A 23329-nucleotide genomic window follows, 5' to 3' on the forward strand; every position below is an offset into this window, starting at 1 on the left:
CATGCTCAACGACACACCCGCCAGTTGACAAATGTCATTACAGCCACGGAAAAGCCCATACAAGGACTGAAAAGCTTGGACAAGGAATGATAGGTTCATCACATCAGGAAGGAGGGCATGATGGCAGAAGCCGCTCATAAAAGTCCACGCGGCCTGACATGGGCCGGAACTGTCTCTACTGGCCCTCTTGGCTGACGGCTCCCTGCTCGAGTGCCTTTTCCTCAGTTAAGTGCTTTTTTCCCTTCCCTTCTCCCTGCTGGAACACATTCCCTCCATTCCCCCTTCTGAGCAATAAAGGATTTGTTCACTTCGTCCCTCTGCTTCTGCTGTGAGAATTTTTTCACTGATGGTGGAAGAACCCACACTTTGGTGGGCTTCCTAATTTAGGGGTCCCTTCATCCACTAACATAACCACACAAGTATAGCAGTTTATTATTTTCTATACTTTTTTTTTTTTAGTTTGTTTTCAGTGTGGGGCAGAAACTGATGCATTAATGATTTAATTGGGGATGAGATGTATTTCACATGCTGATTTGCCTTTGCAATTTCCTTTATCTCATTCAAATTGCAATACAGAGAATACAGAGCCTTATACAAAGAGCATAGGATGGCTGGTCTTATTTTAAATATCCAAGCTTATAGTTGAACTACAATTTTATTTTTTTCTTTAAGAATGCCGATTCATGACAACATTTCTGAAAATCATATTTACAGTTAGTAACAATATAATTTTTATGGTCACTTTGTTAGCAAATTAAATAAAGCATTATAATCTAGTTTGATCTCTGTGGAAATGTTATAATAAAAAATTTAAGATACACAGGAATGTGAATGTATTTAATGCCAAAGATCCACTCACTTTCAATGGCTAAAATGGTAAATTTATGTATATTTTACCACAAGATAAAAAAGAAAAAAAAAATTCTAAGAAACGTGAAAATGTAACAGAGAGGATTTCCCTACTGTTCCTTGATTTCAGCTTTCTTTCCTAATCCCTCAGAGCTGCGGTCCCCAACCTCTTTTGTGTGTGGGAAGTATTTGAGAATCTCTCTGTTCAAAGGATGTTCTCTTTGTGCGCATGAGCAAACATACACAATGTTTTTAATAGTTTCATAGGTTTCATAGACATCTTTTAGTCTATCTTTGAGCCTTAGAAAGGGTTTAGCCCCTAGAACGATCTCAGAACCATTTTCAATTCATTAACTCATTAAAGAAAGAGTTCTTGTGAAAACAAAACAAAACAAATCATGTAACAAAAACTATGCCATTAAGTGAACAACTCCTTTTCTTACCCAGTTCAGTTTGTTGAGGAATTAGAACCAAATAAATAAAAGAAAGGCATAGATGGGTTACCTGTGAGAGAAGAGGGGAGTGACTGAATCAGGACAGGGCGTGACAGAAGCTAAAACAGAGCCGAACCATCCAGAATGTAAAAGAGCTTTATAGATAGAAAAGAGAGGAAGACCATTTTGATGACAGGCAAGGTTATGAGGGCATCTGTGGTGTGGGCAATGAGAGCAGGGATTCCCTCATGAATGGAACATATTGAGGTTAGGACAGTGGACAGAAGAGAGGCTGGGAGGGTAGGATTTAAAGCTCTGTATGTATCAGCCTGTGGTATATGGAACCAATCATGGAGGTCACCAGAGAAAGGGACAGAAATGGGCAGGCTGAATAATGAAGATTACTGTCCTTGGCATGGAGCTGAATCTCTTCCAAGTGAGGTCACTGCTGACAATAGAAATCATGTACTTGGTTTGCTGCTCAGCACATCTGTAGGATAACCACTATGGGAAATGTGAGCGTGCTCATTTAGTTCCTCCATGGAATAAAAGCCTGTCACAGGGTTCGACGCTGCTCTGGCTGTGTGACAGTATAAAGGCACGTAAAGTCTGAGAACGCATCAGGTATTTGGTTTTATTGGTGACCTATCTAATAATAAGCAATATCCATTCAAAAGCATAGTAACTGGAGCCAGAAAACAGCTACATGATAGGTTTTAAAACGTCTTTTAGTTATTTTAGAATTGCAAATCTGGAAAGGCTAAGAATTTAAACAGCCTAATTGTCCTTTGAATGCTTCAATTTTGGCATAATGTATGTTGAGGCAAAATTTGTGTGGTTCGTAATACAAGTATATGCTCCCTCAGCCCCATTCCCATCTTGGATGTCCTTTGCTTAGAGTAAAACTTTAAACAGCAAAACCTTAATGACTCATTCATGTTCACTATCATTTATGGCCATTATAGCATAGGTCACTCACAGCACCTGTTATTATCAGAAAGTTAAAGACCCTGTCAGGGTTTCTCATTGTTATTTGCTTGACATCCACTTATCACTTACCATTGGGAACATCACAGATGGCCCAGTTTCCTTCTGATCCTCTTAATGAAGAATGATCATTATTTTTATGGGTCCTCCTGGGGTATCTATCTGTAAGTAAATAGCCACCGGAAGGAGAAATTATATTCAGAGAGTTATTAGCAATTGACCACACCTCACAAAGAAACCTGTGCTGTTAAACTGAACCCAGACTCTTTAAACTTCACCAGAGGAGATGTGGATAAAGATAATGAGTTAAATAGTTGTGAAAGCATACTGTAATTGTCACGTTACTTGGGAATATTTAGGATACAGAGGATAAAAAAGACCTTAAACTGACTTATACTAAGGAATGTGTCAACTTCTATAGTTGAAAATTCTAGAGAAAGGGATGGCTTTTGGAGATTCAAATGTCATTAAGTTTGTTTTCTCTCCATCACTTGACTCTCTTACTCTGGGTTACTTCTTTTTCAGATAGGAAATTCCATGTGGTTGCAAGATGGCTGCCCAACTTTTGGGATTATAGCCACATGTAATAGGAAAGAGTGGATGTAATTCTCCTGACATTCCCCACCAGCATCTAAGTACATCTCTTTGTACTTAGGATTGTATCTCATGTCCAGCCTTGAAGATAGAGCAGGGTTCTTGGTATTGTGAAAACTGATTGTTCTACTCCCAGCTCACTCAGTGCATATGTGCTAAAAGAAGAGAAAACGGAAAAGAGACCAGAGTTAGCTAAAGCAACAAATTACCACAATAATATAGTTAGAACATAACCTTGATGTGATTGACATCAGTAGTGGATAGTTTAATCATTAAAGTTAATTCAAGCTAATGCCTTTAAAAATCATAAAACCATATCCTTTTAAAAAGTAAACCTTATAAAAGAATATATTTTCGCTAATATTTTGATCTAGGCCCACAGCAGCTCTTAAAGTGTGGTGTTCTCCAGAGCACCATTCTTTCCTAAAACACACTCACAATACATATTTTAATTTCCACTTGTACTTTTTTTTTTTAAAGTAAAGTACATATTTAAAGAAACTTGCAAAATAATATGATGGCACATTTCTTGGTTTTAGACAATTTTCCCTTCAATATTACAGTTGTCTCCAATACTTGTGTCAATATTCACTTTTTTTAAGACACTCATAGAGCATGGTTGTTTTCTTTTCCTAAAGCACACCAAAGCACCATGCTTAAATTTCCAATTTTGCTTTCTTTCAAGTACAGTAAGAGACTTCCAATCCAGACAATGTGATGTAGACTTGTTTATCCATGGTCTTTCCTATTCCTCTTGACTAAGTACAAACATAAACTCAGATATTAAAGATACTCTACAAATATAATAGGTAAAATGTCCAGGATTCAATTGAAAATCTCCCCACCATTTAAAAAATAAGAAAATTAAGGCTTAAATGGGAAAAGATGATCAACTGATCCTAACACTAACATGAAGCAGATGTTAACATAATCTTACAAGGATCTTGAAGCAGCTATCATTTAAAATGCTTTAGTGATTAATTACAGATTCCTTGAAATAATTTTTTTAAAAAGAAAATCTCAGCAAAGAATTAAGTTATAAAAATAATCAAATGGATATTATAGAACTAGAAGTTAGCATCGAATTGATACTATGCAACTAAAAATAGAGTAAGACAAAATTTTATAAACTTACTAGATGTGCACAATAGTAGAAATGAGATGACAAAGGATAGAATTAATAAACTTGAAGACAGAGCAATAAAATTCACCTAGTGTTAACAATAAAAGAAAAAGTAGCTGAAAAAGATTGAACAGAGCCACAGGGACTTGTAGAACAATCATAAAAGATCCCACAGGTGTTTCTTCAGAGTCCCAGAAGGAGAGAAAGAGAATGGGGCTAAAAGAAAATGTGAATAAATAATGGCTGAACACTTTCTAAAACTAGCAAAATATACAAGCCAACAGACTTGAGAGGCTGAGTGAGTGAATCTTTAACAGTATAAACCCCAAAACAATCTAGAACAGAGTATAATTAAATTTTGGAAAACTAAAGGTAAAGAAGCTAAATGAAAATGAAGTTTTCATACTTCACACCAAGCGGAAAGAGGTTGATAACAGTAGATACATATGTGATATATATCGCATACATATTTTGTAATACCCACAGCAACAACTAGAAAATTATAAAAAGAGATACATCTCAAAACACTAAATAAAGTGAGAACTTAAAGGTGCTTTCAAAGCAATCTGATTCAAATATTTTTTTCTTAATTTTGATATTCCTTTCCCCCATTTTTATCCTTGTCTCTTCCACACATGTTTTGACATCAATTTTTAAATTTTTTAAATTTTTTAAAAAGTATTTTTATTTTTAATTGAACTATCATCTGTTACAATGTGACAGTTTCTGGTTTACAGTGTATTATATCAGTCATACATATATATACATATATTCATTTTCATATTTTTTTATTAAACATTACTGTAAGATTGAATTTAGTCCCAGCGCTATACAGAAGAAATTTGTTTTATATATTTTTATATATAGTAGGTAATATTTGCAAATCATGAACTCTCAATTTATCCCTTCCTACTCTCTTTCCCCCTAGTAATCATAAGATTGTTTACTATGTCTGTGAGTCTGTTTCTGTTTTATAGATGAGTTCATTAGTGTCTTCTTTTTTCTTTTTTTAGATTCCACATATGAGTGGTATATGCTATTTTTCTTTCTCTTTCTGGATTACTTCACTTAGAATGATGATCTCCAGGTCCATCCATGTTGCTTCAAATGGCATTATTTTATTCTTTTTTATGGCTGAGTAGCATTCCATTGTATAAATATACCACAGCTTCTTTATCCAGTCATCTGTCAATTGATGTTTAAATTGTTTCCAGAAACTACAATGAGGTATCACCTCACACTAGTCAGAATGGCCATCATTAAAAAGTCCACAAATGATAAATGCTGGAGAGGGTGTGGAGAAAAGGAAACCATCCTACACTGTCGGTGGGAATGCAGTTTACTGCAGCCATTATGGAAACCAGTATGGAGAGTCCTCAAAAAACTAAAAACTTACTATATGATCCAGCAATCCCACTCCTGGGCATATATCCAGAAAGAACTCTAATTCAAAAAGATACATGCACCCCAATGTTCATAGCAGCACTATCGACATTGATTTTTTAAACCCATAGGCCCCACAGGGAGCCTTAGAATTCATTGCTGAAAACCTAGCTAACTCACGGATAAGGTATTTGAAGCTCTAATGGTTTCTTTTCCTAACATACACTACAGCTCTCAGTTCCATTATCTCCAAATCTTACTGTTTATCATCATGACTTAAAGAACTTTTAACTGTATGAGGCCATACCCCACAATAAGTAAGTCAGATAGTTAGGTGAAACTTGGACATTACAACTATTAAATTTTTCCAGGAGATTCTAATGTGCAGCCAAGTTTGACAACCAGTGATCTAAGTGGCTACTTACAACCTTCATTAACTTTTTGGTAAAGAAATTCTACATACTGATTTAGCATGTGGATGCTTGGAATTGGAGGAGGGTATATACATAAACACACAAGAAAAAAATGACTGAAATGTTCAACAAGGCAAGTCATCACTTACTTCAAGAACAGGCTTTTCTAAATTTTGGAGATTTAAGTTTTTTGTTCTGTTCATTTCTCAAGCAACTGTTACCTCTCAGCCATCAGTGGTTTAACCTGAAACATTGTCAAGTTAGTCTATAGCATCAAAGTAAACCTTAAAAATAAAATTACCTAGACAGTCTTAGTGAATCAGAAACATATGTAATACTTTGGGGTGGTAACTGCCATAATCATTCAGTTTTTTGCTTTGTGCTGCCATTTCTACTTATGTTCAACAGTAATTGAACATTTAAAGAGAACCTGTTAAATTTTGCTGTTGATAATATTTTTCTGTGGTTGCATTGTTCCCTTCTTTTATTTTTATTCAAAAATTCTATATATTTATCACTTTTATTGAGGTAAAAATTTTATACAGATCAAGGAATGCATAGCTATTAACTGTAAAATTGGGTGAGTATTAAGTGTAGCATTACCCAAATAAAACAGTTGCATCACCTTAGAAAGTTTCCTGACTGCTCCTTTCAGTCAATTTAGTAAGTAACCTCTGTATTCATTTCTGCCACAATGTATTTGTTTTGCCTGTTCTTGAACTTCACAAACATTATAAACTTGACTGTGTCTATCTTTTTGGCTCAGCAAAACCACTGTGAGATTCATCTATTTTGCTGTGTATGTTAGCAGGTCATTCTTTTGTACTGCTGAGTAGTATTCCATTATTTGAATATAACCTAATTATTTTAGTCACTTCTATGTTCATTTGATTTATTTTTAGGTTTTGGCTGTTACAAAGACTCTTGTAAGAGTCTTTTTGTGGACATAAGTTTTCATTTCTCTCGGGTGCATTTTCTCCCAGGAGGGCAATTGCTATGTCACACCTTAAGTGTGTAACATTAAAAATGACTTTTTTAGAAGTTAACTGTACCATTTTTAAATCTCAAGAAGCAGCGTATGAAAGCTCTAGTAGCTGTACATCTTCACCAACACTTGGTCTGGTTAGTTTTTTCCTTGTAACCATTCTTGTGGGTTGGGAGTTGTAAGGTTTACTATTTTTGCAAATCACTTTTACATGTATGGTGACATGAAATTGTCTATACTTGAGACAAGTAATTTAATTTCGAGGTTTATATATGTAACTTTTTGGAAAGAAATTTAAATTTCTCAAATATAGGTATCTCATTGTTAAAAAAGCTATTTTTTGAGTTTATGAAGATGTAATAAACTCAATATAATTATGCTTTGCTTTCTCTGTTTCTTGTGTTGAGATTTTATTTATTTTATTTTTTTAATAAATGGTGTCACAGAATTTGGCCTTTTGTTTCTGGCTTTTTCTTTTCCCAGAGGAATAATTTTGAGAATGACCTCTATTGTTTGTGTCTAAAGTTCATTCTTTCATTTATTCAGATATGATTGATATATAACATTGTGTAAGTATAAAGTATACAGGATGCTGAATAGACACACTTATATATTGCAGTGTGATTACTTCTATAGCATTAGCTAACACCTCTTTCAGGTGGTGTAATTATTATTTCATTTCATGCTGAGAACATATATGATCTAGTTTCTCAGCAACTTTGCAGTATATAATACAGTACTGCTGACTATAACCACAATGCTCTGAATTAGATCCCCAGAACTTACTCATCTTCCAACTGCAAGTTTGTATGCTTTGACCAACATAGTCCCAATTTCCCCACTCCCTAGTCCCTGGTAACACAATTCTACTCTCTGTTTCTAAAAGTTCCAATCTTATAAATTCTACATATAAGTGATATCATATAGTATTTGTCTTTCTCTGTCTGACTTATTTCACTTAGCATAATACTCTAAAGGTTTATCCATGTTGTTGCAAATGGCAGAATATCCTTCTTTCATATAGCTGGATAATATTCTATTGTGTGTGTGTGTGTGTGTGTGTGTGTGTGTGTGTGTGTGTCTGCATGTACACCCATATTTGTAATCCAATCATTCATTGACAGACTTTTAAGTAATTTCCATATCTTGGTTCACATAACTCAATTATAAAAGATGAACAATCTGATTAAAAAACAGCCCTGGAATTGAATAGATATTTCTCCAAAGAAGGCATACAAATGGCCAACACATACATAAAAAGATGCTCAGCATCACTGATAATCAGGGAAGGCAACTCCAAATCCAAATGAGCTATCACCGCATACCTGATAAAATGACCGTCATCAAAAAGAGAAGAGATGGTAAGTATTAGCAAGAACGTGGAGAACAAGGAACCTTGTGCACTCACAGTTGGTGGAAATGTAAATTGGTGCAGCCACTGTGGAAAACAACATCAAGGTTCCTCAAAAAGTTGAAAATAAAACTACCATTTGATCTAGCAATTCCACTTCTGGGTATATATCCAAAGGAAATGAAAACAGGTTATTGAAAAAATATCTGCACTCCCATGTTTACTGCAGCATTGGTAGCTGATACAATGGCTGTCTTAATATCAGACAAAGCAGACTTCAGAGCAGAGATTTCCAAGGGATAAGTAGGGCCTTTTCATAATGATAAAGGGCCCAATTCATCTAGAGGACACAGCGATCTTAAACATTTCTATATCTAATAATGAGCTTCAAAACAAAAGAAGCAAAAAACTGATAGGAGTGCAAGAGAAAATAGATAAATTCACAACTATAGTTACAGATTTTACACTACTCTCTGAATAATTGATAGAACCAGGAGACAGAAAATCAGTGAAGATATAGAATACTTAAATAGCATTATCAACCAAATTGACATAATTCACATTCACAGAACATTCCATAAAACTGCCAGCAAACATACTCTTCTCCACTTTAGACTGAGCATTTGCCAAGATACTCTGGGTCGTAAAACAAGACTAAATAAATTTAAAAGTATTCAAGTTATACAAAGTGTATCCTTTGAATATAATTTGTTAAGTCATTCATCTATTGATGTACAACTGAAAATCACAAATATTTCTCAATTCATGAGATGTAGGATATATAAAATCTGCATAAGTGATAAAATGACTAGTTTGAAATCCCTCAGAAACAGGGATTATTATAAATTTGTGTCTTTGAATCAGTGACTTACTAATAATCTCTTTTAAATAGGAGGAGATAGAAGAGAGATAGCAAAAAAGAAAAAAGTAGACAATTGCTTTCTTTTAAAAGTTATTGATTTTCTACTTAAAAGTAATCAGTTTTTCACACATTCTTATACTGAGGAATTAGACTTCAAATGTTCCTTGTGAAAACAAGGTAGGTGATTATCCGAATTAATTTTACTTGAAGCTGATACGTTTTTCTCTGATTTTAAATAGCAATAATTTAATACATGTTCTATAATATTGTTCCTCATGTTAAGTAGTTAGATAAGTGAGGCGACGGACAGATAGGTGGAGGGAGGATGGTCCAGAGGATGGTCCAGAGGATGGCGGTATGCCTGCCTTCAGCGTAAAGGGGCTTTACTTTCTCTAAACGAGTGCCATCAAGAAACCAGTTAGAACTTGACAGCCTCAACTGTGAGGTAGTGACAATGACCTAATAGGGCATAACCCAGTGCTCAATTTAATAAAATTAGCATTGAGGTTTAGGCCCCACCCATGGGTTTTTCCATGTGCATCATGGGTAAGGACAAGCGCAAAAGGGGATGACCATGACTAAACACTCCAGGGGCAAGAGCTGTCAATCAATCAAGAGACTGCCTCTAAGCGAAGGTACAATAGAAAGGGGCAAACAAAGACCATTGCTATCTGCCCTTGGATCAGCCTGCCTCCCAAGCTTAAAGGTGTACTTTCCCTTTGCTAATAAATCCTTTAAAATCTTTCATTACACAATGCTCCATCTCCAGTCTGAATTCTTAATTTTCAGGTATGACAAGAACTGAGGTTTTTTTTCCCTTCCCCTTTGGGGTAATACTTATATTTACTATATATTAATACACATTTTATTTCTTATACCTACATGTATCATAATTAAGTATATTTTTAAATCATGTAGCTGATTCTAATAATACTGCTTTATTACCAAATCTAATGTATATATGGAGAGTATATTAAACCAGTATATTCTGAGATTAATTTGAAATACATTATTCATCTATATTGTCTGTCTATATGTGATGCTTAATGGAAAAAAAAAAAACTTGAATAAAAGTTGCTTGACCTGAATTTGAATCTTGTTTCTGCCACTTTCAAAATACATAAACCAAGAAAAATTATTTCTGCTTATCAGAATTTTAGTTATAAAAATAATGGAAATAAATGATGAGGTACATAGTATTATGTAAGCCCTGTTATTTATTCTTTTCTATTTCATGATTTCTTGATTACAGTACCTCTATCTATTGCAGTTTTGATATTTTGAGCCATTCCACTGCTTGTGTAAAATATGTTCTTTTTGCTGCTGCTAGTAAATCATGCCTCTTAAGTGAAATTCTTTCTCACAGTAACTAAGTGGTCACCAAATCTGTAAGTTGTCATATAACAAGAGTGAGGTAAGCAAAGACTTGGTAAGTAATTGCATATTGGAACCTTGTGCTTCTAAAAATCTCTTTTTTAAAAGCCATTCACCACATTCTAAAGACCTTTGTATTTTGCTACAGAATGGCTTGAGGCCATGTGAAGAAACCTAGAGGGTGAGGGGCCATCTTCCACATTCTATTTTCTTCTGGGCTTCCAGCTGACTGCAACTGTATAACTGACCTCCAGACATTAACGAGCCAAAAGCAAAACAAAGCAAAACCACATCACATTGGGCAAGGTCAACACACAAAATCATGATATCATAAAGTGTGGCATTGTAGTTTTATATTTTGCAATGGTTTGTTAAGGCTGGTGGGCAGAACAGAATTGTGGTCCCCAAAGAATGCCCAGGTCTTAATCCCTAAAACCTTCAAATAAATTGCCTTACATGAAAGAAAAAAAAAAAAAAAAAAGACTGCAGACTTAATTAAGAACCATGAGAAAGGGAGATTATGTTTGATTATCCAAACAGACCCAATGAGGCAAGGAGTATGAGTCAGAAAAGAAGGTATGTTGATAGAAGCAGAGGTCCGAGGAATGCAATTGTTGGCTTTGCAAATGGCAAGAGACTGAGTCAGGGAATGTGGGCAACCCTTATGCTGTGGACTGAATATTTGTATCCCCTAAAAATTCATGTTTTGAAACCTAATCCCCAACGTGATTGTATTTGGAGGTAGAGCCTTTGGGAGGTAATTAGATTTAGATTAGATAATAAGGGTGGGGTCTTCATAATGAAATTAATGCCCTCTTAAAAAGAGGATGAGAAATAAGAACTAGCTCTCTCTCTCTCTGTCTCTCTGAATACACACACCAAAGAAAGATCATGTGAGAACATTACCAGGAGGAGGGCCTCACCAAGAACTCAGCCATGCTGACATCCTGATTCACAGACTTCCAGCCTGCAGAGCCATGAGAAATAAATGTTTGTTGTTTAAGCAGTCCATACTGTGGTGACTTCTTATAACAGCCCAAACTAAGACATTCTAGAAGCCTTCAAACTAACATAATCCTGCTGACTTCTTGATTTTAGCCCAGTGAAGCCTACATATCTGAGTTTGACCCCAAGAAGCTGTAAAATAATAAATTTGTGTGTTTTTAAGCCACTTACCTCTTGTACTTTCTTACAGCAGCAATAGGGCATTAATACTGATAAGACACAGACAAGTGAAACAGAAACTGATAAACTGCAAGTGAACTACCATCGTACGTAACAAAAACCTAAAACTTCTGTCCTGGGCCTTCTAACCAAGTAGGAGATGGAGTTCTGAATGTAGGTAAGGAGACTGCTGGTGAAGTCTGCTGGAACAAGGAGGAAATTGCTACTAGAGACCTGAAATAAAGAAAACCATGTTTCGTACAGGCAGAATAATTCAGAAATTTAAAATTTGTTGCCTGTGATCAATTGGAAAACAGAAAATCTAACAAACGAGTTTGTGAACCAGTCAGATCCACAGGTAGCATGTTGAAAGTGGTAACTGTCTTTTTTTTTTTTTTCTCTCTCAGATATAAGTAGGTGTTGCAAGAGAGAAATGTGCTACAGAGATTTTCAAGTATATTTTAGAGGGATATTTTTTCTTTCAGATTTTTTTTCTCTCATTCCCACAAATTCCAGCTGTCAAAAGTTTCTCAAAGCAATACATGACATAAGGACAAAAATCAAAGTCAGAGTATTACTAGTAAGACAGAGTTCTGAGATGAAAAATCAAATCAAAGGTGTCTTTTGTCCAGGTAACAGAAATTTAAGAAAGTGTTTTATAGAGTTTCTTAACTAGATAAATGAGCTTTTAAGAATCTTAAAGGAATTATGCAATTCAGATCATTTTGCTTCCATATAGAGAGTGGACTAACAAAGAGATTTGGAAGTGTGGATTTTGTCTGATGTAGTGGATTACAATTTAATACATACAAAACTCACACATTTTTAAAGGACTTGTATCAGTTTGAACCTAATGGGCTTAGACAATGTAAATGAAAATAGATTTCTAGGTACTAAATAGATCCCCATTTCTTTCCTCCTTACTTTTTGAATGGCAGCATCTATTTGTCTATTGGTATTTTCCTGCTTCTGTCTCACAATTGTCTGTAGGGTCTTCTGGGATTAGTTTAACTGTGGGTTTTTTTGGTTTTGTTTTGTTTTGTTTTTTTCGTGCCCGGGTCTCTGCTCTAAAGAAGTGCACCCAAGGTAAACTACCTGAGGAGGCTTATGGGCACCTGGAATTCATTTAGTTGAATAAACTCTGAAATTTAAACTTGATCCTGACAACATAATGAGATAAGACTTTGAACATTTTGGGAAAGAGATGAGTGAATTTTGCATGTGGAAAAGATGGGAAGCATTAGGAGACAAAAGGAGGCTGGTGCCATGCTATCACATGGGTAATATTCAATAAATCATACTCGTGTTTACAACCCTTCTGCTCACACTTTAACTATGTGTTTATTCACATGACTTTATTTAACCAGTTGGACATTACGAATGTGATGAAAAAAGTCGTGGTAAGTGTGTACACACTGGGGCTTCCATTTTTTAGGATTTCCTCTTAAAAACCAGTAGACACATAGAGTTCAACTACACTATATGGAGCAAAATAATTGCCAAGTTAAGTCAAGGTAACATATAGGCATGAAAAATATTGTATCATTGATGTTTTAAGCTGCTACATTTTGGTTTGATTTGTTATTCAGCAATAAATAAGCAAAACAGGAATAGAAGTAATAAAAAAGAAAGCCATTCTTTCTACTTTTTCAGACTCAAATTTAACCTATTAAATATTTTATGAAATTATGTATTATGAAACCACTGATTTTATTTATGGTTTGTCTCTAAAGGATATGAAATAGCTGCCAAACACAACTTATTAGAATCAGTGTTGAAATATGGCAGGTTAGGGATAGAGATAATCATGGCTACCATTTTTGGCATTTCACGTGGCAGGTATTGCCTAAAGAACTTTGTAAACATTTTCTCAATAAATCCTTACATCGACTCCTGGAGATAAATATTATTCACTTTAGAATCACCATTTTATTGATAAGAAAGTCAAGTTTTAAATAAATTTATAAATTGCCCAAGTTCAGAACTAGCAGTAAGTCATAGGAATTGGGTAGTGAACCTGATTCTATTCTAATTCCAATACCTGGGTTCTTATCTATTTACTAATATTACTTCAATAATCCTATTTCTATTCCCACTGTGACTTTATGGGAAATTCTTCCCTCATTTTTTTTAAGGTGAGTAAAGATGTGAATTTCTTGGTTTCTGAGTTAGTGAAAATTTCATTTACGCTTTTCAGAGGGTGTTTCCATTAGAATTGGTAGGGGAGCATCACATAATCAAACTTGATGATAAAGCTTCTGCAACTCCCATTGAGTGAGCTTGAGTATATATTTCATCCCATTTACAAAGTTTGTGTCCTTGCTTATGAATAAAATGACTATTTTCTGCTCCCAGGTAATGCCTCCAAGTATAAAGAAAAATTCAACTTCCTTCTCTAAAACTCTCCATTTATAAATGACTCTTACAAGAGAATCTGGAACTGCTTGATCGCCAAATGCTGATAGTATACACATGTTTTGGATTGGTCTTGATAATCATTCTTTTTTCTATATGTTCTTTATTCAATCTTGTCAGTCAGTACCAGATATTGATACAGTAGTCCGATAAGGAGCGTGGAAATTGGAGGTTGAAGAGGAGACATCAATTTGAACTGAATCATCATGTTAATTTTTTTCCAAATACTAAGATATCTTAATGTTAGAAATATCTGCCTTTATAGCCTGTTGGATTAAGAAAAAATTCTCAGCAAATTAAATTTTGATTAAGTTGCATGTTATTATAGTACAGTAGTATGGTTGTCTCTCCCATATAAAAAAAATGCTATGTATGGAAAATGAGTTAAGTTATTCAGGAAAGTTGAAATACTAAAGTGTATACACTTTGTTTTGGAGAGCTAAGTTCTGCCAAGGATAAATACATATACAAGATACTTTTTTTCACCCTTCAAACCCTACTTAATATTATTTTTATTCTATACATGTATGCACTCTGTGTAAAGTTTATATGGAAAATTGCCCTCTTGTGAAAACCTGGCATATACTTTTTTTTTTTTAATTTTAAGAATGAGTTAAATGTTACACTGGTTATAAAAATAAAAAGAAAGAAAACATTTTGTAAAGGCTTGTGAGGAATGATTAGCGGCTTCTTTTAATTAACTCACGAAATCCTGAAAGTAGATAATCTACATAAAAATGAGAAAGAAAATTCTAACATGAACTAGAAGTTAATACCAGCTTACTGTGAAAGTGTGTCTCCACCCAGTGCCCATCAAATTTCTGTGTGCATCAGAATTCCCAGAAAGGCGTGTTGAAAGACAGGCTCCTCTCCCTGGTTATTCTGGCTGGCTAGGTCTGTGCTGGAGTCCAGAAGTTTATATTTCTAACAAGTTCCCAGGTGGTGCCCGTGCTGCTGGGCTGGGACCACGTTTTGAGAACTGCTGCTCTTACTGACTGTTTACTCATTAACCTCTCTGATGGGGCATCAAGTGGAAGCCCAGCGATTATGACTCAGGGTGAGGCCAGAGGACAGAAGGCATTCTCTCCTTTTGAATATTTAGAGATAGGTTTGAAAAAAATTTTTAAGTGAAAAATGTTTCTCAAGTCATAAGTTCACTCAGTGCAGAGATAGTATTCAAAATAAACATAAATGCAACACTTTATTAAAGTAAAAGTATCTTTACTATTAATATACAAATGGTGAAGAGTGACAATTTTGATATACTGTAAGCCATACTTTCAATGTCTCTCATAAATACAAAACTTCAACATTTGCAGTATATTTTGTACAGTTTAGACATATATATACACAGTATTTCATAGGGACGTACTATATTGAAACAATAAGAAAACTTTGTGGTAGCCAACTTAAGAATATAGAATTTGAATGGCATATATAAGTTAAAGAAAATAAAAGACAGCATATTTTAATGCATACTGAACACAGCATAGAATTCACGTACCAAAAAAATATGTTTTTTTAACCTTTATTTCTAAGTTCACATATTTCTAACAGAGTTTAGAGGCAAATGCTAAACCATGAACATTCCTTTAAGAATTGGAACAAATATGTTTCCTCTTAACAGTACCATTTACTTTATACAATGCTTGTTGTTCTCTAAAAACATCCTATTTGCAAAATGGAATCATAGGTTCTATCCAGGTTAACTTTCTCCTCTGGATTTCACTAAGTTTTCTCCTTCGCATCAATGTAATTGGTCTCAATTTTTATCTATGCAATCTTCCTTGTCCCTGCTCCAGAACTTCTCACACCAAGGTCACCTATTTCCAACATCAGAGTTTAGTCTGCCTTTCTGGATTCTTTCAGATCTTTGTTCCTCTATTATCCTGTACCTGGTTGTGATTTGAAATGCTCCAACAGTCACTGCTTTGCTTATGTTGTTCCAAGGAAGACTAAAACCAGATGCTAAAAGATATACATTTTAATTTTAGGAAAACAATTAAAATAAGTGGCAACATTAAATTTATATGGGTGATTTTTATATTAATTATAATGAACATCATGTAACCAAAATCCTGAAAATTTTATTAAAAAATTAAAGTGGTGGTACCAACTAAGGTAGCTAAGTTATTGATAAAATCCTATAGTGAATAATAAACTATTTTTCTAGGAATTTTTAATATGTTATCAAATAAATATAAAGCATTGTGTATAAGAGTCTATGAGGGGAAATCATTAATCTATTAGCATTCTGTATAATGTTAAATAGATACATCTACATGAGAAAATGCTATTTTTAAAAAGGAGAGGACAGAGTTGGAAGGAAATTACATTTGTCCAGTAACTACTACATCTAGGCTCTTTTATAACTTTCTCATTTATGCATCTAGTCATTTCATCTCAGAACATTAGTAAGCCTGTGAGTAGAATACTTTTTGGAGAGATTTTCATTTTAGGATTGAAGTACTTCACTTCTGGGATCTTCCACAGTGAAATTCTGGCATATGCTAATACATCCATATGTGATTTCAGTGTGAAAGACAATGTAATAATGCTTTAAAGGGTTAATAAGAAGGTGCAAATCTTTTCTCTCTAAAGATAAATAATGCAAACAATCTCATTTAAAAGTGTATTCTCATCTATGCATAAACTCTATTGAATAAGCACTCTATTTATGATTATGAAAAATAACTCCATGAGGGGTTGAAATTGAGCATTTACATTATTCTCTGTGAAAAAGAACATTGCAAATTTCACAAGTAATCGTAAGAAGTCATTCCAACATTTCTTAAATTAAGAAATGGAGATTATTTTATCACTTTAGTTGTAGATATTTTCATGAGTGATTATTTTATCATCAACAGTAGAGGATGATTTATAATCCCAAATCAAATACATAGCAGGAGTGATGTAGACCCAAGTGACACCGTATTAATTTACCCTATTTTAAAAAGTCATCTGTTGTCTTTGTCTTACAACTAGTAAAACTCAATGTCAATAATATCTGGAATATACTTATTGTCTAGAACAACAATACAGAACAAATTAAGTACTATTTTGTGTGTGCATCAAAAGAATTGCTTTGTCATGAGTGGAAATAAGTTACACAGTATAATTTGTTTTATTGAGATTTTGTTTTCAAGGTGAAATCCTTTGAACTGAGCTTATTCACTAAATGTAAGTAAGACAGTATCATTCAAGTTTCACAGTTACAAGCAAAATATATCAATAAAGATTGCAGCTGTGTTTTTTTCTTTTAATAAAGCAGAATGTCATGCTACTCCAAAGGCACAAATACATCTTAATTATTTAAAATAAGATGCATAAAATTAAGGTATAATTATAAAATTACACTTAATGGTTGGCACTCAAATAAATAATTTGATTAATAAAAACTTTCTATTCATATAAATTAATTCAAAGACTAAGATTCATGTAAACTTTGCAGGATCAAATAGTCTTCGAAAAATGCTTTTATAGGTACTAATAGTGAAAAAATAAAGGAAAGCTTGAGAAACATTACATTAACGTTAGAGGTTAGAATGGCCATAGATCAACCCACAAAAAAATAATAAATAAATCTCTAGAAATCAAAATTTTTAAATTGCTTTGCAGATCATTGTAAAATATGTTGACACATTAATTTGTGCCAGTTTTAAAAACCAAATGGGTCTTAAAATGCTAATATTACTGTTCCCTCGTATTTGTTATTGAATATAGATTGTCATTGCCTAATTGCACAAAACCTATCAAGAAATACCAATATTTTCAATGATATCTTTGCTTCTCTGTTTAAAGTAGCATAGGGCTCTGGTTATTTAACAGTACCTATATTCAGTCAACTCTTTGACATTTTATACTAACATTTAAGAGTACTCTTAGACAGTAAAAATAACATTTATACAGTCATATGGATATGTTTAGTCTAGAATAAAAAAAGAAAAATAAGAAACAGATTATTTCAATTCTACTCAGTATTTTACAATTTACTACAAGCCATCTCTTCTGGAAACTTTTACAAGGAGCATTCCATTGGAAAGAAAAAAGAAAGAAAAAGAAAAGTTTATCACAGATGACAGTATTGCCTTGCTCCCACAGGGCATAGATTTCAAGGACAAGAGATAAGGACCACTGGACAATTGAAGCAATGTATTGAAACAGTCTGTTTACAATTAGTTTCAGATTATCTGTTAACTTCAGATCATTATTCCACATTAGTGGCAAGAAATTTAACAACATATTGTGTGTATATATATATATATGTATATAGAAAAGAAATATTTAATTAAATTGCTTTACATGAAAAGTCCAAAGAAATGAGAGAAACAGAACTTTCAAACTGAGGAAACAAAAATCTTTGTTCTTTATTATGATTTCTCTGCTCTTGAAATATAGCATGGATAGAACAATAGTAAACATGCTAAATCACTTTCTCAGTTTTCCTAATTCTTTCACCATAATTACTTAAAACCACGTAGCCCTAGCCAGGAAAAATTAGCATCCACGGCTATTGCTTCACAGGACACTTACCTAAGCCCATTTAGTCTGCACAAAATAATTCAAGTATTCTGACTAGTTGTAGCACATTGGAACAAAAGGGCAGAAACAGTAAAATAAAGCAAACGGATGATCAGACAAACGTAAACTCAACAGCAACAGTCAAAGTCATCAAAAGACCAGTTGTATAATTTCTATTCAAATTCCTACGTAGGCACAAGAATGCTTTTCTTCAGAATATGCCTGAAAGGAGAACAAGGAGAGATTCCTGCATCATATAACCTGTACATTTTGGCAACGACACTGTGGCGATTTAGTGCCTGAACATGTAAATAGGCACATTCTGTCCTATAATAATCAAAGTTTTGGAGAATTAGTTAGCTGTCTTTCCTTGGCTGACAGTTCCAAGCACTTTGTAAATGAAAGTGTTTATGAGTGTCGTTAGTGTTATATTTAATATTCATCAAATGATCTCTGTAGAGAGACATCCTAAAACAGGTCGCTCTGCACTGTTAAGACTTTCCTCCAATGTTCTATTGGTATGCATTCCCCAACCAGTCAATATTTGAGAGATGATACCACCTGAAACACGAAAGCTTATGAACATGATGGGGCCTAAAGAAACCTTTGGCTCTCTAGGGTAAGGGATAATCTAAAACCTGCTCCCAATTGGTACGTATATTTATAATCATAAATACATTTTTTTTTTACCTTACATGTAAGTGGAAATCATGTTTCATCCTTTTACCTCTGGGAGCTTGCATAGCTTGGAAGTTAATAAGTATTTTATTCTGGTATATATTACTAACAGGTACTATTAGAAAGTTTGTGTTGAATAGTTAAGGAATTTCTTCAACCAGAATTGTTTATCAAAATTTTAAAATGACTTCTAGCTACAACATCCAGAATAAAAACAGTTAGTGGTAATTCAATCATTTATCATTTACACTTTCATTACAATGTTTAAATGTTAATTTCTCCATTATTTAACCACTAAGGATTTGAATTCCTATTAGCCAATTACGTATAATGATTGACCAATAACACTGGGAAAATTAATTTTTAAACAAAGATTATTTAAAACAATGGGCAAAAATGTGTCTGAAGATATGATCAAGTGTTTGAACATGACTTTTTTTGATAAACTTATTTAAAAAGTAAAAAAAATCACATATTTATAAATATATCAAGACAACATTGATATTGTTCCCATTTCAATTTATTTTATTTGAAGCTGAGGGCAGAAATCAATATTATTTTCACTTGCAATACATTTTTTGTGTGTGTAATCCACTGTGAGTGAATATGGCATATATAAAGAGATCGAGATTTACGGAATCTTTCTAATCTAATTTTACACACAACTAATATTTGCTCAAATGGGTAACAATTTTGATCTGGCACTTCAGTCTGTCAAAAATCCATGTTGTAATTATAACTTAAAAAGAGTTTTCCAAAGTTTCTCTCAGTATTTAACGTCTACTAAAGATAACTGGCTCCTTCAAGCCTAAATTCCCTGAAATTCTCCGAATGAAAAGTGTAAGCTTTATTAAGTGGTTTCATCTTAAACTGAAATTCACCTTAATAATCTTTTTGCCCACGACTGGATTAAAAAACATGCAGGGCTTTCTTATGCATTTAGCTCACAAAAACTTTGTTTTGGTTTTTCTTAAACCCCTATTTGTGTAGAGGTTGTGGTATGAAGTATAGTTCTTAAGAAATAGAGCACTTTAGCCATATAATAAATTGCAGGACTTGAATCATAAGGTCAAATTGATACAAAGAGTTGGTGCCAGTCAGGTCTCTATACTGAAATTCATAAGAAAGTAAACAACAACAGTAACAACAACAACAACAACCAAAGGAAACAGACCATGGGCAGGAGTATTTGATCATATGTATATGTATACAAGCTATTCCAAGCTAGAAGTTTCCCGAGAAATTAAGGTCAGTGGAATAGTTTTGGTCATGGGGTTCACGGCAATGCAAATGCTCTTTGTTGCGTTGATCATGACTCTGTAATCTTGCTGTTACGCTTTGCTGTCGTCTTCTTTTGATTGAATGATGTCATTAGAAACCTTAATTTCTATAGTTTCTGGATTTAGGACTTCTTTCCCATTTTCTTCTTTTAAGGGCAATTTTCTGGAAGAGAATACAAAAATAATCAACTTAATTTGCTAAGGCACTTTGAAGTGGCAGATTTAGATGTACCAAATCATTCATTATGGGGTGGCTTAGATTTGATAACCCACTGATGTATTAAAAATATAATGAAAGTGTTTTGGAATGTGAAAGTCAAAACAATTTTATATGTTTAATAGAAGATTTACTAGTACTTAAGTTTTTCAAGTAAAAATAATCAATAGTTGCTGACATATTATTACATAAACTATAAATGCTGAGTGAATTAGTAATAATCTTTGGAACTTAATGCAAATAAATGTATTTCAGGACTTTCTCATTTTTTTATATTTACTCTATTTCTTTTCTTTACCTAGTCTTTTTTCACTTTTTTTTCTTATTACTTTTATATAATTTATGAGCACTTGCTTGGGAGTTGTTTCCAATTTTAAACTCTGAAACAACCTTTATTTCTTAATATTAAGACAGTTTTACAAATCATACTATGATGACAACAAATCAAGATTTTGAGTTTTTTCTACCAGTCTTAGATTCAGTGTTTTACTACTATTTCTGTGCACATGGCTTCAAGGATAAAATTTCTTCTTCTGACAAAATATTTTTTCACATCAAAAAAAATTAAGTTACACACAGAATTCCAATTCACCTCTGTGACTTTAATCTCAACATTTTATGAAGCAGTGAATGCTACTATGGTATTTCCTCTGAAATTCATTTGCAATTTCTTTTATATTTCTGAATGAGAAGAGTAAGAAATATTCTGCAAGTCAAAGCTATTGTGTGAAAACTAACCAATCAAAAGTAAGTCATGGGCAGAAACTATGATTCATTTCTGAGAACAAAGAAACATGTACTTTGTAACTACTAGGGCAAGCTACATTTATGTATATTATAAATGGTGCATTCACACTTCTTTTCTCCCATTACCAAGTACTGAAAATATTGATAATAAAAGATTATAGAAACAACGGGTTATTTCTAGCATCAAAATGTACAGAGATTTAAAGCTTGAATGGGAGCTTAGCATAATGCTTAACACCGCTTTTAATCACAGAACTATGTACTGAATTTGTAATTAACCAGTGTTTATAACTAATTCGTGGATAGTGTACTTTCGCATATATATTTTTTCACTAGTTATATTTATGTTAAATTATATTTTTAAAGAGTACTATTAATTTGATTATTTTTATGTTGAGTATTCCTTTTCTTTAACTGAGAACCAGAATAGTTATTAAACCACCTAGTTTTGTCTTGTTTCAAAATATAGTCCTGCTTTATGTAAGGGCATTTTCTTAACTAGTTTTCATACACACCAATATATTAGAGTAAGTGTTAATTAATAGTTAGGAATTTGTTTTGTTGAAAAGGCTTTTTTGCTTCATTGAAAAGGCTTCTGATTTCTGAAAGGGAGTACACAGAACCCACCTTGTGAAAGCTGCCTCTACAAGAGTTAACGTCAAGCTAGAACATAATAATCTCTAAATGCAGTCACTAAAAAGGGCCTAAAGATTTAAGCCAAAATTTAAGCTACAGAGTAGAGCTTTGTATTTGTCTAAATATTAATCATTTCATTCCCCTGAGAGCTGAAAAAGGACATTTCTGAAACAAGTTACTTTCTTCACCTGTGACAACACTCAGCCTTTGATTTAGTACGAGGAGCCTAAATCAAATTTCTCTGCAAGAGAATGCTAGCTGGCCGAGGAAGAGATATTTGTTTTGAAAAACAATAAAATTTCAAAGTCATTTTGGTGAGCAGGGTTTAAAGAATAATATGATAGCCATGGTTTTGTTAGTATCAAATATACTCAGTAGAACACTGGTATTACTACTTAATATAATGCCTATGGTTTTAATCATTTTAACTTTCCTAGTCATGAACATCATCTTTGCAGGTTTAGTTGAAATATTTATTATGGTTTTAATGGGGTTCTGATGGGTGCAGAAAGAAGTAGACGACACAATCTTGCATGGAGACCAAACATCATGTACTATAGAGACATTAAAATGATAGACTATTTACCAGTTCTTTGTCTTCTTGACCAATATATATACATATTTTTTTAAATAGATTTGTATATATTTCACACTATTTATTTCTATTTTAGGCCATTCTATGCATATCCAAAGCAATGACTAATATCCTGACACATCTTTATCTCAGCAAAAATCAATTGTATTTTGAAAGTATCACTTTCTTAAACAGTAAGATTAATGTAGGAAAACCCAACTCTGTAACATGCTTCTATCATCTTGATATTTTTACATAAAATTACGAATATATATTTGAATAGTAGATTTTCTCTGACATTGATCCAAAATCTTCATATGAAATATCTCAATTTTTGATACTCACATGTACTTTCACTGAAGAAGAAACAACATGGTTTTAATAATGGTGTTATTTGTCAATGCAAGCTACAAATAATGATAATGTGTTAACCACTTTACAAGCACTTATCCAAAAATAATTAAACATTTCACGCTACATACTCAGGTTCTGTTAGTGGCGTGGTTTCATTTGGCTCATTTACTGGGCTCCCATCTTCATGATTAGTAATTCTTTCATCCTCTGTTCTCATCTCCACTATAGGTTCTTTTGATCCATCTTTCCTAGAAAGAATAAATTTAAAAATATTATGTATGAAATGTAAAAATGGATGCATTATGGAACATAGTTTAAAATATCCACAAAAATCCCACCACCCCTTAAATAAATCCAATACGGTCAGAATAGGAATATCATTAAGAAT

General features: G+C 33.3%; 1 protein-coding gene across 1 annotated transcript in view; it reads right to left on the reverse strand.

Moving 5' to 3' along the window:
• Window positions 1-18274: 18274 nt before the first annotated feature.
• NCAM2 (neural cell adhesion molecule 2) overlaps window positions 18275-23329 on the reverse strand; it is a 433297-nt gene continuing 428242 nt past the window's right edge. The window contains 2 exon segments of the mRNA XM_006192306.2: window positions 18275-20576; window positions 23070-23189. Coding sequence (XP_006192368.1) covers window positions 20465-20576; window positions 23070-23189 — 232 coding nt within the window. The 3' untranslated portion in view covers window positions 18275-20464.

The sequence above is a fragment of the Camelus ferus genome, chromosome 1 (assembly GCF_009834535.1).
Source record: "Camelus ferus isolate YT-003-E chromosome 1, BCGSAC_Cfer_1.0, whole genome shotgun sequence".
NCBI classification, from domain to species: domain Eukaryota; kingdom Metazoa; phylum Chordata; class Mammalia; order Artiodactyla; family Camelidae; genus Camelus; species Camelus ferus.